Source organism: Bombina bombina, chromosome 6, assembly GCF_027579735.1.
Source record: "Bombina bombina isolate aBomBom1 chromosome 6, aBomBom1.pri, whole genome shotgun sequence".
NCBI lineage: Eukaryota > Metazoa > Chordata > Amphibia > Anura > Bombinatoridae > Bombina > Bombina bombina.
In genome coordinates, this window is record NC_069504.1 from 840,132,335 (window position 1) to 840,154,787 (window position 22,453).

Consider the following 22,453-nt stretch of genomic DNA (forward strand, 5'->3'; position numbering starts at 1 on the left):
GATTTAATATAAAAAATCCAAATAATGGACTATTATATCTGGGTTGCACATAAGCCAGGAGTAGTTGTAAACTTATACTATCCTGAAAAAGTGAAAAGTAAAAAAAGTCTATAGATGTTCTTTAAACTAAGGGCATAACCATAAAATACAATACCATGTGCAGGAGCTCATCAGAGTGAAGCGGCTTGCGTTGCACAGACCAACTAATCGATTATGAGAATCGTTGACATCTAGTTTCTATTATGACAATTATTTGTTGCAGCTCTAGTGGAGATTATAACCCACACCCTATATTAAATCCAAAAAATTGCACTAGTCCAGAACCAGTCAGTCAGACATCCATTTACAGTGTATGTCACATTAGGCTCTGAATAAGTCAGTAAAAATGTCTAAATGTCTAATATTCCTTTAAAACTGAAGATTACAAGACAGTTTTTACAAAAAGGATCCAACACTGCATGATATCAAATTATGCTTATCCCAGATGTTGTAACCGTTGAGATAGCTGGTCACAAGACTTACCCATCTTTTTGTAGTATTCCTCCCATGCCTTTGTGTAATCAGGCTGGCTGGCAGGTGGAGGCTGTTGAGGAGGTTCTCCCTGGGGTGGGGGTACAGGGACAGCAGGCGGTTGTCCTGGGACAGGAGCCGGGGGCTGCTGGTAGTAGTGTGAGTAATATGCAGCCCAAGCAGCACTGGGATCTGTGGGGGCTGGAGGTTTTGCTGCAATATAAATTCCATTTAGATAAAAATATAAAAAAAAAAAAAGAAAAATCCCACAAGCAAAAATTGGACAAGCATGAAGCAGGACATGTACTCTTGGCAAAACTATCCAAGAACACAGTATACTTACTGGGGTCATGTTGAGTTGGAGGCTGTCCCCATTGTGGGTATGTGCTGCCCCACCCCTGTGGAGGATATTGATGAGGTGGTGGTGGAGGTGGGGGGCCTGGGCTATAGAAGGAAGAAAGCCATTTAGAATATTAAGACAAATTGGCATTTTGGGATTTAACAATGGGGGGGGGGGGGGGGGGGGGGGGGGGAGAGCCCTTCTCACTCAATACATACTGTGTTGGTGCCCCTGGGGGGCCAGGAGGGTATGGTCCGGGATTGAAAGGACCCATGGGGCCAGCTGGACCTGGACCAGGAGGACCTGGGCCAATAGGACATAGAGGACCCTGTTGAAAACAAAACACCTCATTTAGATTAAACACCTCTTGCTTTTGTAGTGGGGGGAGGGGGGGGGATAAATTTGTAACCTAGACATCAAAATGCTGCAAATAGAATAAACCAGCAACCAATTTATGGCCTCCTGAGGAGTGTGGGGACAAGCACAAGTTAAAAAAAATATTTTTAATTTATTTTTATTAGGGTCACTTGTTACAGAATTCTGCACTGTGCAGAATTACGCATTAACCCATTAACGCATTACAGTACCTGTAAGAAAATAAAACATGAAATCAGGTAAGCATAAATTCTTTCTTGGAAGTCCACAAATTAATTAATCACTGTTAATTCAACACCTGGTCACCAAGAGGCAAAGACACCCCAGTTAAAAAGCCTTAAATATTCCCCCACTTTCCCTACCCTCTGAGAAAGTCAAGCCAAAGATAAGGAAAAGTGAAGACAGACAAGGGTTACAGAGGTTCCTGAAGACAAACTGCTGCCAAGACCATCATGGCTGGTTTGTGGACTCACTGCCAAGAAAGAATTTTTCAGGTAAGCATAGATTGTAGACTTTATGCCATTAGAAAGAGAACAAATTCAGTCATTACTGTGGGGAAACCAATACCCAAGCTTAAGGACACAGAATGAATTGGGGAGGGAAAAAATAAAATATAGGCACCACAGCTTGAACACCCAAAAGAAGCCTCAGCTGAGCCAAAAACATAAAACTTGTAAAATGTATTTAAAAAAAAAAATTAACTAAGAATAAGCCATTGCCTTAAAGGGACATGAAACCCAAATTTTTTCTTTCATGATTTAGAAATTGCATGCAATTTTTATCAACTTTCTAATTTACTTCTATGATCAATTTTGCTTCATTCTCTTGATATCCTTTGCTGAAAAGCATATCTAGATAGGCATAGTAGTTGATTGGTGACTGCACATAGATGCCTTGTGTTATTGTCTCACCCATGTGCATTGCTATTTCTTCAGCAAAGGATATCTAAAGAATGAAGCAAATTAGACAATAGAAGTAAATTGGGATGTTTAAAATTGTATTCTCTACCTGAATCATGAAAAACATTTTGGGTTTAGTGTCCCTTTAAAGATCTGTTCATTTGAAGTCTCATTTTTTAAGTCCCAAGATGACACTGGACGGGTAGAATGAGTTTTAATCCTATGAGGTGGCTTCTTACCCGCCTCAACATAGGCCATTATGGATGAAACTTCAACAGCAAAAAAAAAAAAAAAAGGAAATTTATGCTTACCTGATAAATTTATTTCTTTTACGATATGACGAGTCCACGCATTTCATCCTTACTTATGGGAATACGCCTCCTGGTCAGCAGGAGGAGGCAAAGAGCACCACAGCAGAGCTGTATATATATAGCTCCCCCTTCCCTCTCACTCCAGTCATTCGACCGAAGTTAGGAAGAGAAAGGAAAAGCCAAGGTGCAGAGGTGACTGAAGTTTAACAAAAATAAAAACCTGTCTGAAAAATTGACCAAGGACTCGTCAGATCAAAAGAAATAAATTTATCAGGTAAGCAAAAATTTCCTTTTCTTTTACAAGATATGACGAGTCCACGGATTTCATCCTTACTTATGGGATACAATAACAAAGCTATAGGACACGGATGAAAGGGAGGGACAAGACAGAAACCTAAACGGAAGGCACCACTGCTTGAAGAACCTCTCTCCCAAAAACAGCCTTGGACAAGGCAAAAGTATCAAATTTGTAAAATTCTGAAAAAGTATTAAGAGACGACCAATTTGCAGCCTTGCAAATCTGTTCAACAGAAGCATTCTTGAATGCCCATGAGGAAGCCACAACCCTAGTGGAATGAGCCGTAATTCTTTCAGGAGGCTGCTGTCTAGCAGTCTCATAAGTAAGACTGATGATACTCTTCATCCAAAAAGAAAGAGGTAGCCGTAGCTTTCTGGCACCTAAGTTTTCCAGAAAAAAAAAATAATGTAGATCATTGCCGAAAATCCTTAGTCGTCTGCAAGTAAAAAACTTCAGGGCACAAACCACATCTAAGTTATGTAACAGACGCTCCTTAGGATTAGGACACAAGGAAGGAACCACAATTTCCTGATTAATATTCTTATGAGAAACAACGTTTGGTACGTAAGACCACCTTATCAGAATGGAAAATAAGATAAGGGGAATCACATTGTAAAGCTGAAAGCTCAGAAACTCTGCAAGCAGAAGAAATAGCAACCAAAAATAAAAAAAACTTTCCAAGATAATTTAATATCTATGGAATGCATAGGTTCAAACAGAACCTCTTGAAGAACATTAAGAACTAAATTCAAACTCCAAGGAGGAGCAATTGGTCTAAACACAGGCCTGATTCTAGTTAGAGCCTGACAAAAAGATTGAACATCTGGAACATCTGACAAACGTTTGTGTAACAGAATAGACAAAGCAGAAATCTGTCTCTTCAAGGAACTTGCTGACAACCCTTTCTCCAATCCTTCTTGGAGAAAAGATAAAATCCTGGGAATTTTAACCCTACTCCACGAGTAGCCCTTGGATTCGCACCAATAAAGATATTTACGCCATATCTTATGGTAAAACTTTCTAGTAACAGGCTTACGTGCCTGAATCAAGGTATCAATGACCGAATCGGAGAACCCTCTCAGACAAAATCAAGCATTCAATCTCCAAGCAGTTAGCTGCAGAGAAACTAGATTCGGGTGATGGAAGGGTCCCTGAATGAGAAGGTCCTGTCTCAATGGAAGCTTCCACGGTCGCAGAGAGGACATGTCCACCAGATCCGCATACCAAGTCCTGCGCAGCCACGCAGGAGCGATTAGAATTACTGAAGCCCTCCCCTGTTTGATCCGAGCAACCACCTGGGGAAGGAGAGCAAACTGTGGAAACACATGAGCTAGGTTGAATGACCAAGGCACTGCCAAGGCATCTATCAGTTCTGCCTGAGGATTCCTTGATCTGGATTCGTATCTTGGGAGCTTGGCATTCTGACGAGACGCCATCAAATCCAATTCCGGTCTGCCCGACCTGAGAATCAGAGCGGCAAAGACCTCAGGATGGAGTTACCATTCCCCCAGGATGGAGTTACCATTCCCCCGGATTAAACTTCTGGCTGCTCAAAAAGTCTGCTTCCCAGTTGTCCACTCCAGGGATGTATATTGCTGACAGATAAGAGTGAGCCTCCGCCCACCGAATTATCTTGGATACTTCTGTCATCGCTAAGGAACTTAGTGTTCCTGCTTGATGATTGATGTAAGCCAGTGTCGTGATGTTGTCCGACTGGAACCGAATGAATTTGGCCAAAGCCAACTGAGGCCAAGCCTTAAGCGCATTGAATAGCGCTCTTAATTCCAGAATATTGATTGGAAGGAGAGACTGAGCCCTCAGTGAGTTCCAGACTGTACCCCAACCTAGTAGACTGGCGTCCGTTGTCACTATCACCCATGAGGGTCTGCGGAAGCACGTTGCTTGGGACAGATGATCCTGCGACCACCAAAGAAGAGTTTCTCGTCTCCTGATCCAGATCTATCTGAGGAGACAAATTTGCATAATCTCCATTCCATTGTCTAAGAATGCTCAGTTGTAGAGATCTGAGATGAAATAGAGCAAACGGAATGATGTCCATTGCCGCCACCATTAATCCAATTACCTCCATACACTGAGCCACTGAAGGCAGAGGATTGGACTGAAGAGCGCATCATGTATTCTGAATCTTTAACTTTCTAACCTCTGTCAAGAAAATTTTTCATGGACACAGAATCTATTAGAGTTCCCAGGAAAGGAACCCTTGTCTGTGGAATTAGTGAACTCTTTCCTAGATTCACCTTCCACCCGTGAGTCTTTAGAAAGGCCAGAACCATGTTGGTATGAAACTGTCAGTTGATAAGACGCCTGGATCAGAATATTGTCCAGATAAGGCGCCACAGCAATACCACGCGGTCTGAGAACCGCCAGCAGAGACCCTAGAACCTTTGTGAAGATCCTGGGTGCCGTGGCCAACCCGAAGGGAAGAGCCACAAACTGAAAATGCTTGTCCAGAAAGGCAAATCTTAGGAACTGGTGATCTTTGTGGATAGGAATGTGAAGGTATGCATCCTTTACATCCACAGTAGTCATATTGACCCTCCTGGATCAATGGAAGAATTGTCTGAATAGTCTGAGAAACTTGTTTAGACTCTTGAGATCTAAAATGGGTCGGAACGTTCCCTCTTTTTTGGGAACCACGAAAAGATTTGAGTAAAACCCCTGCCCCTGTTCTTGTATTGGGGCGGGACAAATTACTCCCATAGTAGAGAAAAGTCTTTCACACAACATAAGAAAGCCTCTTTTTACCTGGTCTACAGACCATCGTGAAAGAAGGAACCTTCCCCTTGGGAAGGAATTTCTGAACTCCAGCTGATACCCCTGAGACACCATTTCCAGTGTCCAGGGATCCTGAACGTCTCTTATCCAAGCCTGGACAAAGAAAGTCTGCCCCCTACTAGACCCAGTCCCAGATCGGGGGCCACCCCTTCATGCTGTCTTGGGAGCAGTAGCGGGCTTCTTGGGCTGTTTACCCTTGTTCCAAGCCTGGTTGGGTCGCCTTCCTGTTTAGCGGGAGAGGGGACTCCCTTGAAATTTCTAAACGAAATTCGAAAATTACTGTCTATTCCTCTGCTTAGAAGACTTATCCTGAGGTAGTTGATAACCTTACCTACCGTAATGTCCGAAATGATCTCTTTCAAGTCAGGCCCGAATAGGGTCTTTCCCTTGAAAGGAATAGCCAAAAGCTTGGATTTAGGACACAACCGCGGACCAAGATTTTAACCATAAGGCTCTGCGCGCTAAAATGGCAAAACCTGCATTCTTAGCCGCCAATTTGGCAATCTGAAAGGCGGCATCTGTAACAAAAGAATTAGCCAGCTTAAGGGCCTTAATTCTATCCATTATTTCCTCTAAAGAAGTCTGTCTTCAGAGACTCTAAGGCGTCAAACCAAAAGGCTGCCGCAGTTGTGGTACAATGCAGGCCGTCTGTTGTAAAAGAAACTTGATGAATAGCTTTTTCAGAAAACCCTTTAACTTTTTATCCATAGGGTCCTTGAAAGCACAACTGTCCTTAATAGGGATAGTCGACGCTTAGCCAGGGTTGAGATAGCGCACTCCACCTTAGGGACCATTTGCCAAGAATCCCAAACTGTGTCAGCTATAGGGTACATCTTCTTTAAAGTAGGGGGAAGGTTAAGACGGGATACCCGGTCATTCCAGTGTAATAATTTCCGAAATTCTCTTAGGAACCGCAAAAATATCAGAAGGAACCTCTAAATATTTGTCCATCTTACACAATTTCTCTGGTGGTATCACAATAGTGTCACAGTCATCCAGAGTCCGCAAAACCTCCCGCAACAGACGGAGGTGTTCAAGCTTAAACCTGAAGGACATTACGTCCGAATCTGTCTGGGGCAATGTACTTCCTGAATCAGGACAATTGCCCTTCAGATAGAATCTCCCTACCTGCCACTTCAGAGCCCTGGGAGTTTATTTCGGAGACCGCCATCAAAGAGTCAGAAGTCGCCAGGACCACCTGGTCCGCCCTTCTACTAAGTTTGCCTTGTAACACTTTAACACCTCTGTAAGAGTAGATGACATAACTGCCGCAATATCCTGCAGAGTAAATGAAGTGGTTGATGGCGCCTGAGCGGGTGTTAAAGGTTGTGACGCTTAGGGAGAAAGTAGCGGCATACCCTGAGGCTCATCAAGCCAAGAAGCATCCTTAGAGTTATTTGCATTAAAGAAAATTGGTTCTTTAAACTGTAAAGCCCTCTCAGTACAAGAGGGACAAAATGTAACAGGGGGTTCCACATTGGCAGCTAAGCACATAGAACAAGTCTGTTCCAGTAGATAAGCCATGATAAAAAGAAAAAGAGCAATATTGGTTGTGTCAGATATAACAACAAAAGTACTGTGCCTTTAAATTTTAAAACTACATAAAAACTTACTGCAGCATGAGCTATATAGGCTTTCTACTAAAAAGAAAACAATCAATATGCAGTTGCTAACAGCAAAAATATTTACATCTCAGGTTATACTAGCCCTTAGAGTGGCGACCTCACACCAAACAGGATGCACAATAACCACTGCCTAGGTGCTGTATTTCTGATATTAGACCAAGCAGACCTAGGAACAGGAACCCTCCATGTAGGAATCGGAATATCAAGTGCGCAGTAAAGCTCAAACGGAAGCCCTGCCCTTCATGGGCGGATACAGAAAGAAAAGTGCCATAAGTTAAAAAACAATGTTGGGCAAACCCGACTTGAATAAAACCAATGTGTCCCTTGACCCAACTCACTATAGGGTCCATCTTCACAATAAAAGAATTAAGAAATCCTTTGTTTGCTTTTACTACACATTTCTCCAGCGTCAGCCTGTATAAATCATTTGACCCCTGATTAAAAAAAAAAAAAAAAAGTCACATAATACCAATTTTGTTTGCTTTACTATCCCACTGTATATTTATATAGTGTTCTAAAAAGGAAACAGACAGGGAAATAAAACTAAGTTAGTTACCCCACTTGTGTTGCAGCAGCTAACGTCCAGCCTGTTCTGAGCTACATCTTTCCCAAAAAATAAAAAGACTGTACATACCGTAGTCCTGATCTGAACCTGTCCCACACGAATAAGAGGACACTGTCCCCACAGATCTACAGGAGGTGATGTAAAAATAGGGCCTTATGTGATATCCTATAAGACCATCAGCAGGGCAGCACCAGCATGGGGAGTGAGAATGTAGAAAAAACTCCTCAGTTCCCTTTGTTGAGATATCCGACGCTCCATTCCTGAGAAAAATAGTACTCACTGGCACCATTTAAAAACAATAAACTCTTGATTGAATAAACTAAACACCTCACTTTACCTCTTCCTATCACTAACACAGGCAAAGAGAATGACTGGGATGGGGGGAAGGGAGGAGCTATATATACACAGCTCTGCTGTGGTCCTCTTTGCCTCCTCCTGCTGACCAGGAGGCGTATTCCCATAAGCAAGGATGAAATCCGTGGACTCGTCATCTTGTAAAAGAAAGTCAGTGGCCTTGAGACCCCTGCGCTCTCCAGCATACATAATTAACAGGGAAGAGGTTTGACGAAAATCCTTGGTAGCATAAATATATAACGATCTGACTACATCCAAATTGTGCAATAACTTCTTCTGTTAAGAAGGGTTGGGACAAGAGGATGGCACTACAATCTCCTGATGTAGACACCACTTTCAGAGAAAAAAATAAATAAAAAAAATAAAATTGTATGCAAGACCGCTTTGTCCATGTGAAAAACAAGATACGGAGGGTCACACTGCAAGGCAGACAATTCTGAAACTACAAGCAGAAGAGATATCCAACAAAAACAAGACTTTCCAAGACAAAAGTTTAATATCAAGGCAATATATAGGCTCAAACTGAGACCTTTGAGCACTAAGATTATTAAGGCTCCAAGGGGGAGCAAACTGGTTTGAACAACTAATTCTAGCAATAGCCTGAACAAAGGATTGAAAATCTGACAACCTAGCCAGCTTTTCATGCTGCAAAATAGAAAGGGCAGAGATCTGTCCACCATAAGTTCTAATAAACCTTGTCTAATATTGGAAACTTTTGTTCCTCTGCTGGTTTAGGGTCCGGAATTCCCAAAGTAGACAAGACTAAGTAAAAAGATGTTAAAGTCTGAATCTAAAATTGACCTCTTCCGGTTCTGTCTGCAGAACAGAGGAGTCAGATGATGAAAGTTCCTTCAGAAGCTACCACGGAATGTTTGTAGTCAGAATGGCAAGCATACCAAACCAGATTCCAAAGTAGCACTGCTCTCCAAATCAGCAGCGACATGCTTCCCCTTTCTCATGCTTGGCCAGGGAAAGCACCAAGCCCAGAGACTGCAGATTTTAACTATACAATCCCAGGAGAGGAATTAGTAGGGCCACAGGGTACTGCATGTGAAGGGCCCAGGGAAGGGGACTGAGGTAACAGGGTAGGAAAATCAAGGTGAACAGAATCCTGATAAGTAGAAGTATCTGATCCATTAGCCTAAGGTGCAGGGGAAATGACAGGAGAGATAGTCTTAGGTCCCTTAGAATGAGACAGTTCCTAAACAAACTGAGCACGATTGAGCAGGAGGGCAACATTACACAACCTACATTTGTTGCTTTGCAATAAAATAGGCAAGGCATTCTCCTCAGGAGTAAAGGAGTTCCGAGTCCTCCATCAGTTACCGAGTATCAGTCCAGGCATGCTGGCCACCTCTTAAGAAAAAGCTCCAACTGGAACGACTATTAGATGGGAGGAAAAAACTCTGCAGACGCCTATCTGACTGACGGAACAGAGATTGAACTAAAGACTGCGTGGCGACCTGCTCCAATGTAGGCCCCGCCCCGCTAATGTGCATCCTATGAGAGGTGAAAAAGTTGTGCCATAACTGAAGTCTCTACGATCCTGCCCGTTTTAAAACATTTCCCCAAAAGTGAAATAAAAAGCTCAAAGCCCCGATTTTACACCTCTGCACCTCACTTGTGTCTAAAATGAGCGGCGCTTAGCGGAGGAAGTTCCCCTATCATTAGGGTAGCCGCCACAATCTAAGCCGCTAATCTCCATTCTCAGTCCCCAATAAAACTGAACCTCTGCCCCAACACCCACCTCAGGGAGAATCTGGGGACTCCTAGCCTCTGCCCTCTCCAATAACAATCCTGGGTCTATCAGATTCAGCCAGGATCTCTATTGAACACCTCAGGATTAGAGACCCCATATAATTAGACAGACCATATAGTGGAGCAGGAGGAGTTGGGAGTTACCCTCAGAGGTCTTCAGCCATGGTACAGTCACAGCTCCTCCAGGTCTGACAGCAGACATCTATTTTAGAGGGACTTGTGAAACAGCAAGGCAGTGTAACACACACTGGATGCTTGGAGGGGGGTAAACATGAAGTACTGTAAGGAGGTATGAGAAGCTTACTTGCGACAACCAGAAAGCTAGCTTTTCACTAAAACGCTATGGCTAATAAACATAGTGCTGTGCTTTCTTGAAGGAAAACAATCCATTAAGGACCCTTGAAATAAATCATAGCACCCACTCTGCCTACCTCCTAGTAGACGAGGCAAATAATTACTGGCAGGGTAGGGGAAGTGGAAGGGATATTAAAGGGACACTGTACCCAAAAATTTTCTTTGGTGATTGAGCATGAAATTTTAAGCAACTTTCTAATTTACTCTTATTAAATTTTCTTCATTCTCTTGGTATCTTTTTGAAATACAAGAAAGTTTAGATGCCGGACCATTTTTGGTGAACAACCTGGGTTGTCCTTGCTGATTGGTGGATAAATTCATCCACCAATAAAAAAGTGCTGTCCAGAGTACTGAAACAAAAAAAAAAAGCTTAGATGCCTTTTTCAAATAATGATAGCAAGAGAATGATGAAAAATTAATAGGAGTAAATTAGAAAGTTGTTTAAAATTGCATGCTCTTTCTGAATTACAAAAGAAAAAAATTGAGTTCAGTGTCCCTTTAAGGCTTTTCAACTGGTTTGTGCCTTTGCCTCCTTCCTGGTGGCCAGGTGTTTACCAACAGTAATTAATTAATTTGTGGACTCATTGCCATTAGAAAATTATTAGACACACGTCATAATGGATTAATGGGACACTGAACCCATTTTTTTTTCTTTTGTGATTCAGATAGAGCATGCAATTTTAAGCAACTTTCTAATTTAGTTCTATTATCAATTTTTGTTCTCTAGCTATCTTTATTTTAAAAAGAGGGCATCTAAGCTTTATTTTTGTTCAGTACTCTGGACAGCACTTTTTGATTGGTGGATGAATTTATCCACCAATCAGCAAGAAAAACCCAGGTTGTTCATCAAAAATGGGCCGACATTTTAACTTACATTCTTGCATTTCAAATAAAGTTACCAAGAGAATGAAGTAAATTTTAATAGGAGTAAATTGGAAAGCTCTGAATCACAAAAGAAAAAATTTGGGTTCAGTGTCCCTTTAAGGTACCCCCAAAAGTAATTTACTTTTACACTGTCCAAGCTAAACATATTCAGTCTGGGGCTGCTAACAGCACTGTTGCCGTTACACCCCCCCTGATAATTACCTCTACAAAACACACACAACCTGAGGACAGTTTATTGCAGATTACATATTAAATGGGAAACAGACGAGAAGGGTCTAGCTGCAGACTTGGAGCTCCACTCTAAATAGGAAACATGTGACCTCCACTCAAAGCTTTTTTTTTTTATCAACTTTAATGTAACAACCTATAGACAATCATTCTGAAAACTAAAGATTTTGCAGCTTTCTTGTTCACAGAATGATTATCTATAGGTTGTTAGTTACATTAAAGTTGATAAAAAAAAAAAGCTTTTGAGTGTAGGTCACATGTTTCCTGTCTAGAGAGGAGCTCCAGTCTGCAGCTAGTCTACTTTGAAACACTCTTAAACGTACTGTGTGACAATACACTTATTACAATTGTGGAACACTACCTCAATTTTCTCTTCAATCAGCTGTTTGGCATGATCAATTTGTTGAGGGTTGCCCCGGATAATAAACAGTTTGAAATTTGGGTCCCCGTTGGGAGGAGGCTGCCGTGAAATCTCCACAAAAGCCCCAGTCTGTTGGTTTATTGCCTTCACATTTTCTCCACCTAAACAAGGAGAAAATTGCAAAGAGAAGTGATAAGGGAATGCAGCTAGTTATGGAAAAATTTGCCTTTATGGATCCAAAAAAAAAAAAAGTTAAGAAAGCATGCAGGATAGCTAAACAACTCTGGAAGGGAAAAAAACACAATTTATGCTTAACTGATACATTTATTTCTCTTGTGGTGTATCCAGTCCACGGATCATCCATTACTTGTGGGATATTCTCATTCCCAACAGGAAGTTGCAAGAGGACACCCACAGCAGAGCTGTAATATAGCTCCTCCCCTAACTGTCATAGCCAGTCATTCGACCAAAAACAAGCCGAGAAAGGAGGAACCATAGGGTGCAGTGGTTACTGTAGTTTAAATTTAAAAATTACCTGCCTTAAAATGACAGGGCGGGCCGTGGACTGTATACACCACAAGAGAAATAAATTTATCAGTTAAGCATAAATTGTGTTCTCTTGTAAGGTGTATCCAGTCCACGGATCATCCATTACTTGTGGGATACCAATACCTACGGATGAAGGGAGGGACAAGGCAGGTACTTAAATGGAAGGAACCACTGCCTGTAAAACCTCTCCCCCAAATATAGCCTCCGAAGAAGCAAAAGTATCAAATTTGTAAAATTTTGAAAAATTATTAAGCGAAGACCAAGTCGCCGCCTTGCAAATCTGTTCAACAGAAGCCTCAAGTGGAAGCCACAGCTCTAGTAGAATGAGCTGTAATCCTTTCAGGAGGCTGTCAATCTCTTGATTGATATTCTTGTTAGATACCACCTTAGGTAAAAACCCAGGTTTGGTACGCAGGACTACCTTATCCATATGAAAATTCAGATAAGGAGAATCACATTATAAGGCAGATAGCTCAGAGACTCTAAGAGCCGAGGAAATAGCTACCAAAAAAAGAACTTTCCAAGATAAAAGTTTGATATCTATGGAATGAAGAGGTTCAAACGAAACTCCTTGAAGAACCTTAAGAACCAAATTTAAGCTCCATGGTGGAGCAACAGGTTTAAACACATGCTTGATTCTAATTAAAGCCTGACAAAATGCCTGAACATCTGGAACATCTGCCAGACACTTGTGCAAAAGAATAGACAGAGCAGAAATCTGTCCCTTTAAGGAACTAGCTGACAATCCTTTTTCCAAACCTTCTTGGAGAAAAGATAATATCCTTTGAATCCTGACCTTACTCCATGAGTAACCCTTGGATTCACCCCAATAAAGATATTTACGCCATATCTTATGTTAAATTTTCCTGGTGACAAGATTTCATGCCTGTATTAAGGTATCAATAACTGACTCAGAAGCCACGCTTTGATAAAATCAAGCATTCAATCTCCAGGCAGTCAGCCTCAGAGAAATTAGATTTGGATGGTTGAAAGGACCCTGAAGTAGAAAGTCCTGTCTCAGAGGCAGAGACCATGGTGGAAAGGATGACATGTCCACTAGATCTGCATACCAGGTCCTGCGTGGCCACGCAGGTGCTATCAGAATCATCGATGCTCTCTCCTGCTTGATCTTGGCAATCAGTTGAGGGAGCAGAGGAAACAGTGGAAACACATAAGCCAGGTTGAAAGACCAGGGCGCTGCTAGAGCATCTATCAGTGTCGCCTTGGGATCCCTGGACCTGGATCCGTAACACGGAAGCTTGGCGTTCTGGCGAGATGCCATGAGATCCAGTTCTGGTTTGCCCCAACGATGAATCAGTTGTGCAAAAACCTCCGGATGGAGTTCCCACTCTCCCGGATGAAAAGTCTGACGACTTAGAAAATCCGCCTCCCAGTTCTCTACATCTGGGATATGGATAGCTGACAGGTGGCAAGAGTGAATCTCTGCCCAGCGAATTATTTTTGAAACTTCTAACATCGCTAGGGAACTTCTTGTTCCCCCTTGATGGTTGATGTAAGCTACAGTCGTGATGTTGTCCGACTGAAATCTGATGTACCTCAGAGTTGCTAACGGAGGCCAAGCCTGAAGAGCATTGAATATAACTCTTAGTTCCAGAATATTTATTGGAAGGAGAGACTCCTCCTGAGTCCACGATCCCTGAGCCTTCAGGGAATTCCAGACTGCACCCCAACCTAGAAGGCTGGCATCTGTTGTTACAATTGTCCAATCTGGCCTGCGAAAGGTCATACCTTTGGACAGATGGACCCGAGATAGCCACCAGAGAAGAGAATCCCTGGTCTCTTGGTCCAGATTCAGTTGAAGGGACAAATCTGTGTAATCCCCGTTCCACTGACTGAGCATGCATAGTTGCAGCGGTCTGAGATGTAAGCGTGCAAACGGCACTATGTCCATTGCCGCTACCATTAAGCCGATTACTTCCATACGCTGAGCCACCGAAGGGTGCGGAATGGAATGAAGAACCCGGCAGGAATTTAGAAGCTTTGATAACCTGGACTCAGTCAAGGTAAATTTTCATTTCTATAGAATCTATCAGAGTCCTTAGAAAGGAAACTCTTGTGAGTGGGGATAGAGAACACTTTTCCTCGTTCACTTTCCACCCATGCGACCTCAGAAATGCCAGTACTACATCCGTATGAGACTTGGCAATTTGGAAGTTTGACGCCTGTATCAGGATGACGTCTAAATAAGGGGCTACTGCTATGCCCCGCGGCCTTAGGACCGCCAGAAACGACCCTAGAACCTTTGTAAAAAGATTCTTGGGGCTGTAGCTAATCCAAAGGGAAGAGCTACAAACTGGTAATGCCTGTCTAGAAAGGCAAACCTGAGAAACCGATGATGATCTTTGTGTATCGGAATGTGAAGATAAGCATCCTTTAGATCCACTGTAGTCATATTGACCCTCCTGGATCATTGGTATGATGGTACAAATAGTTTCCATCTTGAATGATGGAACTTTGAGGAATTTGTTTAAGATCTTTAGATCCAAAATTTGTCTGAAGGTTCCCTCTTTTTTGGGAACCACAAACAGATTTGAGTAAAAACCCTGTCCCTGTTCCTCCTTTGGAACTGGATGGATCACTCCCATAACTAGGAGGTCTCGTACACAGTAAGAATGCCTCTCTTTATCTGGTTTGCAGATAATTGTGAAAGGTGAAATCTCCCTTTTGGGGGGGAAGCTTTGAAGTCCAGAAGATATCCCTGGGATATAATTTCCAACGCCCAGGGATCCTGAACATCTCTTGCCCACGTCTGGGCAAAGAGTGAAAGTCTGCCCCCTACTAGATCCGTTACCTGATAGGGGGCCGTTCCTTCAGGCTGTCTTAGAGGCAGCAGCAGGCTTTTTGGCCTGCTTACCTTTTTTCCAGGTCTGGATTGGTCTCCAGACCGTCTTGGATTGAGCAAAAGTTCCCTCTTGTTTAGCATTAGAGGAAGTTGATGCCACACCTGCCTTGAAGTTTCGAAAGGCACGAAAATTACTGTTTGGCCCTAGATTTGGACCTGTCCTGAGGAAGGGCATGACCTTTTCCTCCAGTGATATTAGCAATAATCTCCTTCAAACCAGGCCCGAATAGGGTCTGCCCCTTGAAGGGAATGTTAAGTAGCTTAGATTTTGAAGTCACGTCAGCTGACCATGATCTGAGCCATAGCGCTCTGCAAGCCTGTATAGCAAAACCAGAATTCTTAGCTGTTAGTTTAGTCAAATGAACAATGGCATCAGAATAAAAGAATTGGCTAGCTTAAGTGCTCTAAGTTTGCCAAGTATGTCATCCAATGGAGTCGCTACCTGGAAAGCCTCTTCCAGAGACTCAAACCAGTACGCCGCAGCAGCAGTGACAGGGGCAATGCATGCAAGGGGCTGTAGGATAAAACCTTGTTGAATAAATATTTTCTTAAGGTAACCTTTAATTTTTTATCCATTGGATCTAAAAAAAAAAAAAAAGCACAACTGTCCTCGACAGGGATAGTAGTACTCTTTACTAGAGTAGAAACTGCTCCCTCCCCCTTAGGGACTGTCTGCCATAAGTCCCGTGTGGTGGCGTCTATTGGAAACATTTTTCTAAAAATAGGAGGGGAAGAGAACGGCACACCTGGTCTATCCCATTCCTTAATTTCTGTAAACCTTTTAGGTATTTGGAAAAACATCAGTACACACCGACACTGCAAAGTATTTATCCAGTCTACACAATTTCTCTGGCACTGCAATGGTATCAGTCATTCAGAGCAGCTAAAACCTCCCTAAGCAACACGCGGAGGTGTTCAAGCTTAAATTTAAATGTAGAAATATTAGAATCGGGTATCTTTCCTGAGTCATTAACATCACCCACTGACTAAAGCTCTTTCCTCAGCTTCTGCATATTGTGAGGCAGTATCAGACATGGTTCTTAAAGCGTCAGTATGCTCTGCATTTTGTCTCACCCCAGAGCTATCTCACTTACCTCTAAGTTCAGGTAGTCTGGCTAATACCGCTGACAGTGTATTATCCATGACTGCCGCCATGTCTTGTAAAGTAAACGCTATGGGCGCCCTAGATGTACTTGGCGCCATTTGAGCGCGAGTCCCTTAAGCGGGAGTCAAAGGGTCTGACACGTGGGGAAAGTTAGTCGGCATAATTTCCCCCTCGTCAGATTCCTCTGGTGATACATTTTTTAAAGACAGAAAATGATCTTTATTGCATAAAATGAAATCAGTACATTTGGTACACATTCTAAGAGGGGGTTCCACAATGGCTTTTAAACATAATAAACAAGGAGTTTCTTCTATGTCAGACATGTTTATACAGACTAGCAATGAGACTAGCAAGCTTGGAAAACACTTTAAATCAAGTTAACAAGCAAATATAAAAAAACGGTACTGTGCCTTTAAGAGAAACAAATTGTCAGAATTTGAAAAACAGTGAAAAAAGGCAGTAAATCAAACGAAATTTTTACAGTGTGTATAATAGGCTAACAGAGCATTGCACCCACTTGCAAATGGATGATTAACCCCTTAGTTCAAAAAACGGATCAAAAAAACGAAAAAGACGTTTTTTTAACAGTCACAACCAACTGCCACAGCAAGCTGTGGCCCTACCTTCCCCAATAAACGACTTTGGAAAGCCTTTGGGCCCTTTAGAGATGTCCTATAACATTCAGAGGGCCTTTGAGGGAAGCTGGATGTCAGTTTGTAATTTTAACTGCACCAACTGTAACTTTTATACTACTGTTTCTAGTCAAAATTTAAGCCAGCCATGTGGAAAAAACTAGGCCCCAATAAAGTTTTATCACCAAAGCATATATAAAAACGATTAAACATGCCAGCAAACATTTTATATTGCAATATCATAAGGGTATTACCCCTGGGAGTAAGCATGATACCAGTCGTTATTAAATAACTGTATTCAGGCTTAACTTATCCGGTATCAGCAGCATTTTCTAGTGTTTTCCATCTCTAGAAAAAATTATAACTGCACGCCATTCTCTCGCTGAAGTTACCTCATCTGTGTAATCCCCTCAGACATATGTGAGAACAGCAATGGATCTTAGTTACAACCTGCTAAGATCAGAAAACTCAGGCAGATTCTTCTTCTATTTACTGCCTGAGATAAAATAGCACAACTCCGGTACCATTTAAAAATAACAAACTTTTGATTGAAGAAAATAAACTAGCTATATTTAACCACTCTCTCCTACAACGTCCTTGCTTGTTGAGAGTTGCAAGAGAATGACTGGCTATGACAGTTAGGGGAGGAGCTATATTACAGCTCTGCTGTGGGTGTCCTCTTGCAACTTCCTGTTGGGAATGAGAATATCCCACAAGTAATGGATGATCCGTGGACTGGATACACCTTAAAAGAGAAATAAAGCTTGTACAAAAAGCAGGTACTGAAGTTGTCTTGATAAACTCCTTTGTGAAAGGATCTTTTCAACGAAGATGAGACCAAGGCTAATACTCACCTCTCCCAATCACTAGGCCACATTTGTGAGTAGGGATAGAGAAGGTCATTTCACCACCAGGTGGGCCCCATGGTCCTTGCCCTCGTCCCCTTCCTCTGCCTCCTGGTGGCATGCCAGGGCCAGGAGGTCCAGGCGGACCACCCTGCTATTGAGGGAGAATAAAATCGTTAACTTTGTAGCACTCATGTATAGGCCTTTAGATCCACTGACTCAAACAGGGACTTGTATAATTCTAGAACAAAAAAAAAACAAAAAAAAACTAAACAAAAAAAAACACTTACCCGCAAACTCTGTAAAAGTTCACTTATTATACGTGCTGCATGGTCACACCTGTCTGGCGATCCCATTATATGAGCAATTTTGTCAGGCCCTGTCCCATCATCTGAAAGGGGGAAAAACTTAAGTTGAATGGAGAAACTTAACACTATATGAAAGATTATGCTTAAATTTACTTAAAAAACTATTTAACAAAGACATTTATGCTTACCTGATAAATTTATTTCTTTGACACGGCGAGTCCACAGATCTATAATTAATATTGGGAATATCACTCCTGGCCAGCAGGATGCAGCAAAGAGCACCACAGCAAAGCTGTTAATTACCACCTCCCTTCCCTCCAACACCAGTCAGTCATTCAACTGAAGTAAAAGGAGAGAAAGGAAGCAACAAGGTGCAGAGGTGCCCGAGGTTTAGAACACGACAAAAGCCTGTCTAAATAAAAAGGGCGGCCGTGGACTCACTGTGTCAATATTTTTTTTATTTAGCATAAATTGTGTTTTCTAATGACACAGATCATCTATAATTACTATTGGGAATCAATACCCAAGCTAGAGGACACAGATAAGGGAGTGACAAGAAAGGGAACCTAAACAGCAGGCACCACTGCTTGAACCTTTCTCCCAAAAGAAGCCTCAGCCGAGGCAAAAGTATGAAATTTATAGAATTTTGAAAAAGTGTGGAGAGGACCAAGTTGCAGCCTTGCAAATCTGTGCCACAGAAGCTTCATTTTTGAATGACCAGGAAGAGGAAACAGCCCTCGTAGAATGAGCCGTGACCCTCTCAGAAGGCTGCTGTCCAGCAGTTTCATAGGCCAAGCGAATGATACTCTTCAGCCACAAAGTAGCCGTAGCTTTCTGCCCCTTACGTTTCCCAAAGAAAACCACAAAGCGCAGAAGACTAGCGAAAATCCTTAGTCGCCTGTAGATAGAATTTCAATGCACGCACCACGACTAGGTTGAGCAGCAGATGTTCCTTATGAACAGATAGGTTAGGAACAGCAATTTCCCGATTAATGTTCCTATCCGACACCACCTTAGTACACAAAACTACCTTATCTGAATGAAAAAATAAGGTAAGGAGATTCATACTGCAATGCCGAGAGCTCTGAGACTCTACGAGCAGACGAAACAAGAAACAAAACCTTCCAAGATAACTTAATATCTAAGGAATGCATAGGCTCAAACGGAGCCTGCTGAAGAACTTTAACAAGGTTAAGACTCCAGGGAGGAGTAACAGGTTTGAACACAGGCCTGATTCTGACCAAGACCTGAGAACGATTGCACGTCTGGTGCAGCCGCCAGACGTTTATGTAACAAACTAGACAAGGCAGATTTGACCTTTCAAGGAACTTGCTGATAAACCCCTTCTCCAAACCCTCTTGGAGAAAGGACAGAATTCTAGGAATCCGAACTCTACTCCAAGAGCAGCCTCTGGATTCACACTAATACAAATATTTACGCCATATCTTGTAGTAAATCTTCCTGGTAACAGGCTTACGAGCCTGAATCATGGTCTCAATGACTGACTCCGAAAATCCCTGCTTAGATAAGATTAAGCGATGAATCTCCAAGCAGTCTGCTTCAGAGAAACGAGATTTGGATGAAGGAAGGGCCCCTGAAGTAGAAAGTCCTTCCTCAGAGGGAGTCTTCAAGGTGGGAAGGATGACATCTCCGCTAGGTCTGCATACTATATCCTGCGAGGCCATGCCAGTGCAATGAGGATCACCGACTCCCTTTGCCGTTTTATTCGAGCAATGACCGAGGAAGGAGAGTGAACGGCAGAAATAGGTATGGTAGACTGAAATTCCAAGGGACCGCCAGAACATCAGTCCCGTACTCCGGGAGCTTGGCATTCTGTCGAGATGCCATGAGATCCAGCTCCGGCTGTCCCATTCGAGAATCAATCAGGATGGAGTTCCCACTGCCCCAGGTGAAAATTGTCTGCTCACAAAAACCGCTTCCAATTGTCCACTCCTGACATGTGGATCGCAGATAAGACAGCTGTTGTGGGTCTCTGCCAACTGAATAATCTTGGCTACCTCTGTCATGGCCAAGGAACTCAGAGTTCCTCCCTGATGATTGATGTAAGCCAGTGAAGTTATGTTGTCCAACTGGAACCTGATAAATCAGGCTGAAGCAAACGGAGGCTAGAAGAGCATTGAAGATTGCCCTCCGCTCTAGAATGTTTATGGGGAGAACAGACTCCTCCCGAGTCCATGTCCCCTGAGCCTTTAGTGAGCCCTAGACTGCTCCTCATCCCAGCAGGCTGGCATCAGTTGTCAGGTGGGTCTGTGAAAACAGGTTCCTTGGGATAGATGTTCCTGAGATAACCACCATGGAAGAGAATCTCTTGTCTGATCCAGATGTAATCGCAGAGACAGATCCACAAAATCCCCGTACCATTGCCTATCACCTGCATACATCGAGCCACTAACGGCCGAGGAGAGAACTGAAGGGCTAGACAAGAGTCGAAGATATTTGATTTCCTGACCTCTGTCAGAAATATTTTCATTGATAGGGAATCTATTATGGTTCCCAAGAACACTACCCTTGTGGCTGGAATTAAGGAACTCTTTTCCAAATTCACCTTCCATCTGTGGGAATGCAGAAAGGATAACATCTGTGTGGGAGTTGGCTTGTTGAAAGAATGGCGCCTGGACCAGAATTTCGTCCAGATAAGCAATACCCCGCAACCGGACCGCCACCAACAGGGATCCCAGGACCTTTGGAAAAAAAATCTGGGAGCTGTGGCAAGGCCAAATGGAAGAGCCACAAACTGGAAGTGTCCGTCTAGAAATGCGAACCTCAAACTTGTGATCCCTGTTAATAGGTACGCGACTTAAAAACTACTGTCATGAGTTGACCCTCTTTAACCAAGGGAAGAATGGAACAAATAGTTTCCATCTTGAAGGACGGTACTCTGAGGAGCTTGTTTAGACTTAAGATCTAAAAGTTTTTTTTTGGAACCAACCACTAACAGATTGGAGAAAAATCCCAGACCCTGTTCCTGCATTGGAACAGGAACTATCACTCCCAGGTCAGAAAGGTCCCGAACACAGTGTATCTGGTCTACAGATAATCTTGAGATCAGAAACCTGCCCCTGGGAGGAAAAGGTTTGTTTGTATCCCTGGGACACAATGTTATACCCCACAAGTTCCCAATTCCTTAAAAGCCACCACTGCTCTACAGAAGAGACTGACATGGACTACGGCTACACCCCCAGGAGAAAGCAGAACAAACTTGCACTGCTGAAAAAAATAAAAATCTTGAAGAATCTTCTAGACACCTAAACTTTTCCACCTCCATGCTCTTAACGTAGGAAAAGAGAATGACTGGGGTTGGAGGGAAGGGTGGTGATATTTAACAGCGTTGCTATGGTGCTCTTTGCCCCCTCCTGCTGGCCAGGAGTGATATTCCCAAAAGTAATTAGATGATCTGTGGACTCAGTGTCATAAGAAAAAAACAATTTATGTGCACTTGATAATTTACTTTCCAAGCAGGGAGAGTCCACAAATGAATTACAGTTGGGAGACTAAATCAGTGGGTTATCTCCTTGATACTGGATGAGGATTCTCTTTGCTGGGCTGATATTTATCCTAGTCAAGCGATGAGGACGAATTTGCATTTTCTGTGGCGGCGAATACTCCTTTTTTACAATTAAACAAATTTCTTCACAGAATAAGCATTTGATTGTAAACTAGGATAAGTATTAGCCTCCACAGAAAGTAGATAACCCACTGATTATTTAAATAGACTCCCAACCGTAATGAATTAGTGGACTCTCCCTGCCCTTGGAAAGAAACAAGTAATTAAGTAGGACAAGCATTCAAAAATACAATCACTTTGCCCAAATGCTCACCTTGTTTAAACTGTATCCTGACACCTGCATCACTTTGAATCTTCTTTATCATTTCCCCATTTCGTCCAATTACTACCCCAACTGAATGTCGTGGGACTGGGACCTTCAAGAGAGAGATCTCTAAACCTTAAAGAATGCATTTACCAAAGTTGACCCCATCTTCAAACAAACAGTCCAGTCACTTACGTCTATTCCTCCGCCTCCACCACCACCGCCTCCTCCTCTTTCACCGCCACCACCACCTCTTTCACCGCCACCTCCTCCACCGCCTCCTCTCATGCCATAATCATTTCTCTCTCCAAAACTTCCCTGGTCTCGCTCTCTGAGGAGATCCATCACCATCTCACAGGCTTGCTATTGTGAAAAAAGGATGATTAAGAACATTTGATATTCAGCTCAAGTGATTCCTCTTAACTAACACACACCTTTAAAGTGAACCTGCAGAAATTCATAACCATCATACTTAACATAACAATTTTACACTGTAAATAGTGTTCTTAAGTGAATACTTTTGCAAAACAAAAAAAAAAAAACCACACAAACACAAGATTGACAAGAAATAGTAGTACTACCATTATTAGAATACCAGTATGAATATTTTCCACATTTGCTTTGAAGCTTGAGGTGTGGTGGAGCTAGGTGGTAAGTGCATT

The 22,453-nt window shown here is 42.5% G+C and overlaps 1 protein-coding gene across 3 annotated transcripts in view; it reads right to left on the bottom strand.

The window, feature by feature from the left end:
• KHSRP (KH-type splicing regulatory protein) overlaps positions 1-22,453 on the bottom strand; it is a 94,611-nt gene that overhangs the window by 31,133 nt on the left and 41,025 nt on the right. For all 3 annotated transcript variants that reach the window (XM_053718228.1, XM_053718227.1, XM_053718229.1), the window contains 8 exons: positions 21,987-22,154; positions 21,801-21,903; positions 17,944-18,044; positions 17,663-17,807; positions 11,660-11,820; positions 1,069-1,178; positions 854-954; positions 523-723 (listed from right to left, as the gene is read on the bottom strand). In XM_053718228.1, coding sequence (XP_053574203.1) covers positions 523-723; positions 854-954; positions 1,069-1,178; positions 11,660-11,820; positions 17,663-17,807; positions 17,944-18,044; positions 21,801-21,903; positions 21,987-22,154 — 1,090 coding nt within the window. The remainder of the gene's footprint in view (positions 1-522; positions 724-853; positions 955-1,068; positions 1,179-11,659; positions 11,821-17,662; positions 17,808-17,943; positions 18,045-21,800; positions 21,904-21,986; positions 22,155-22,453) is intronic.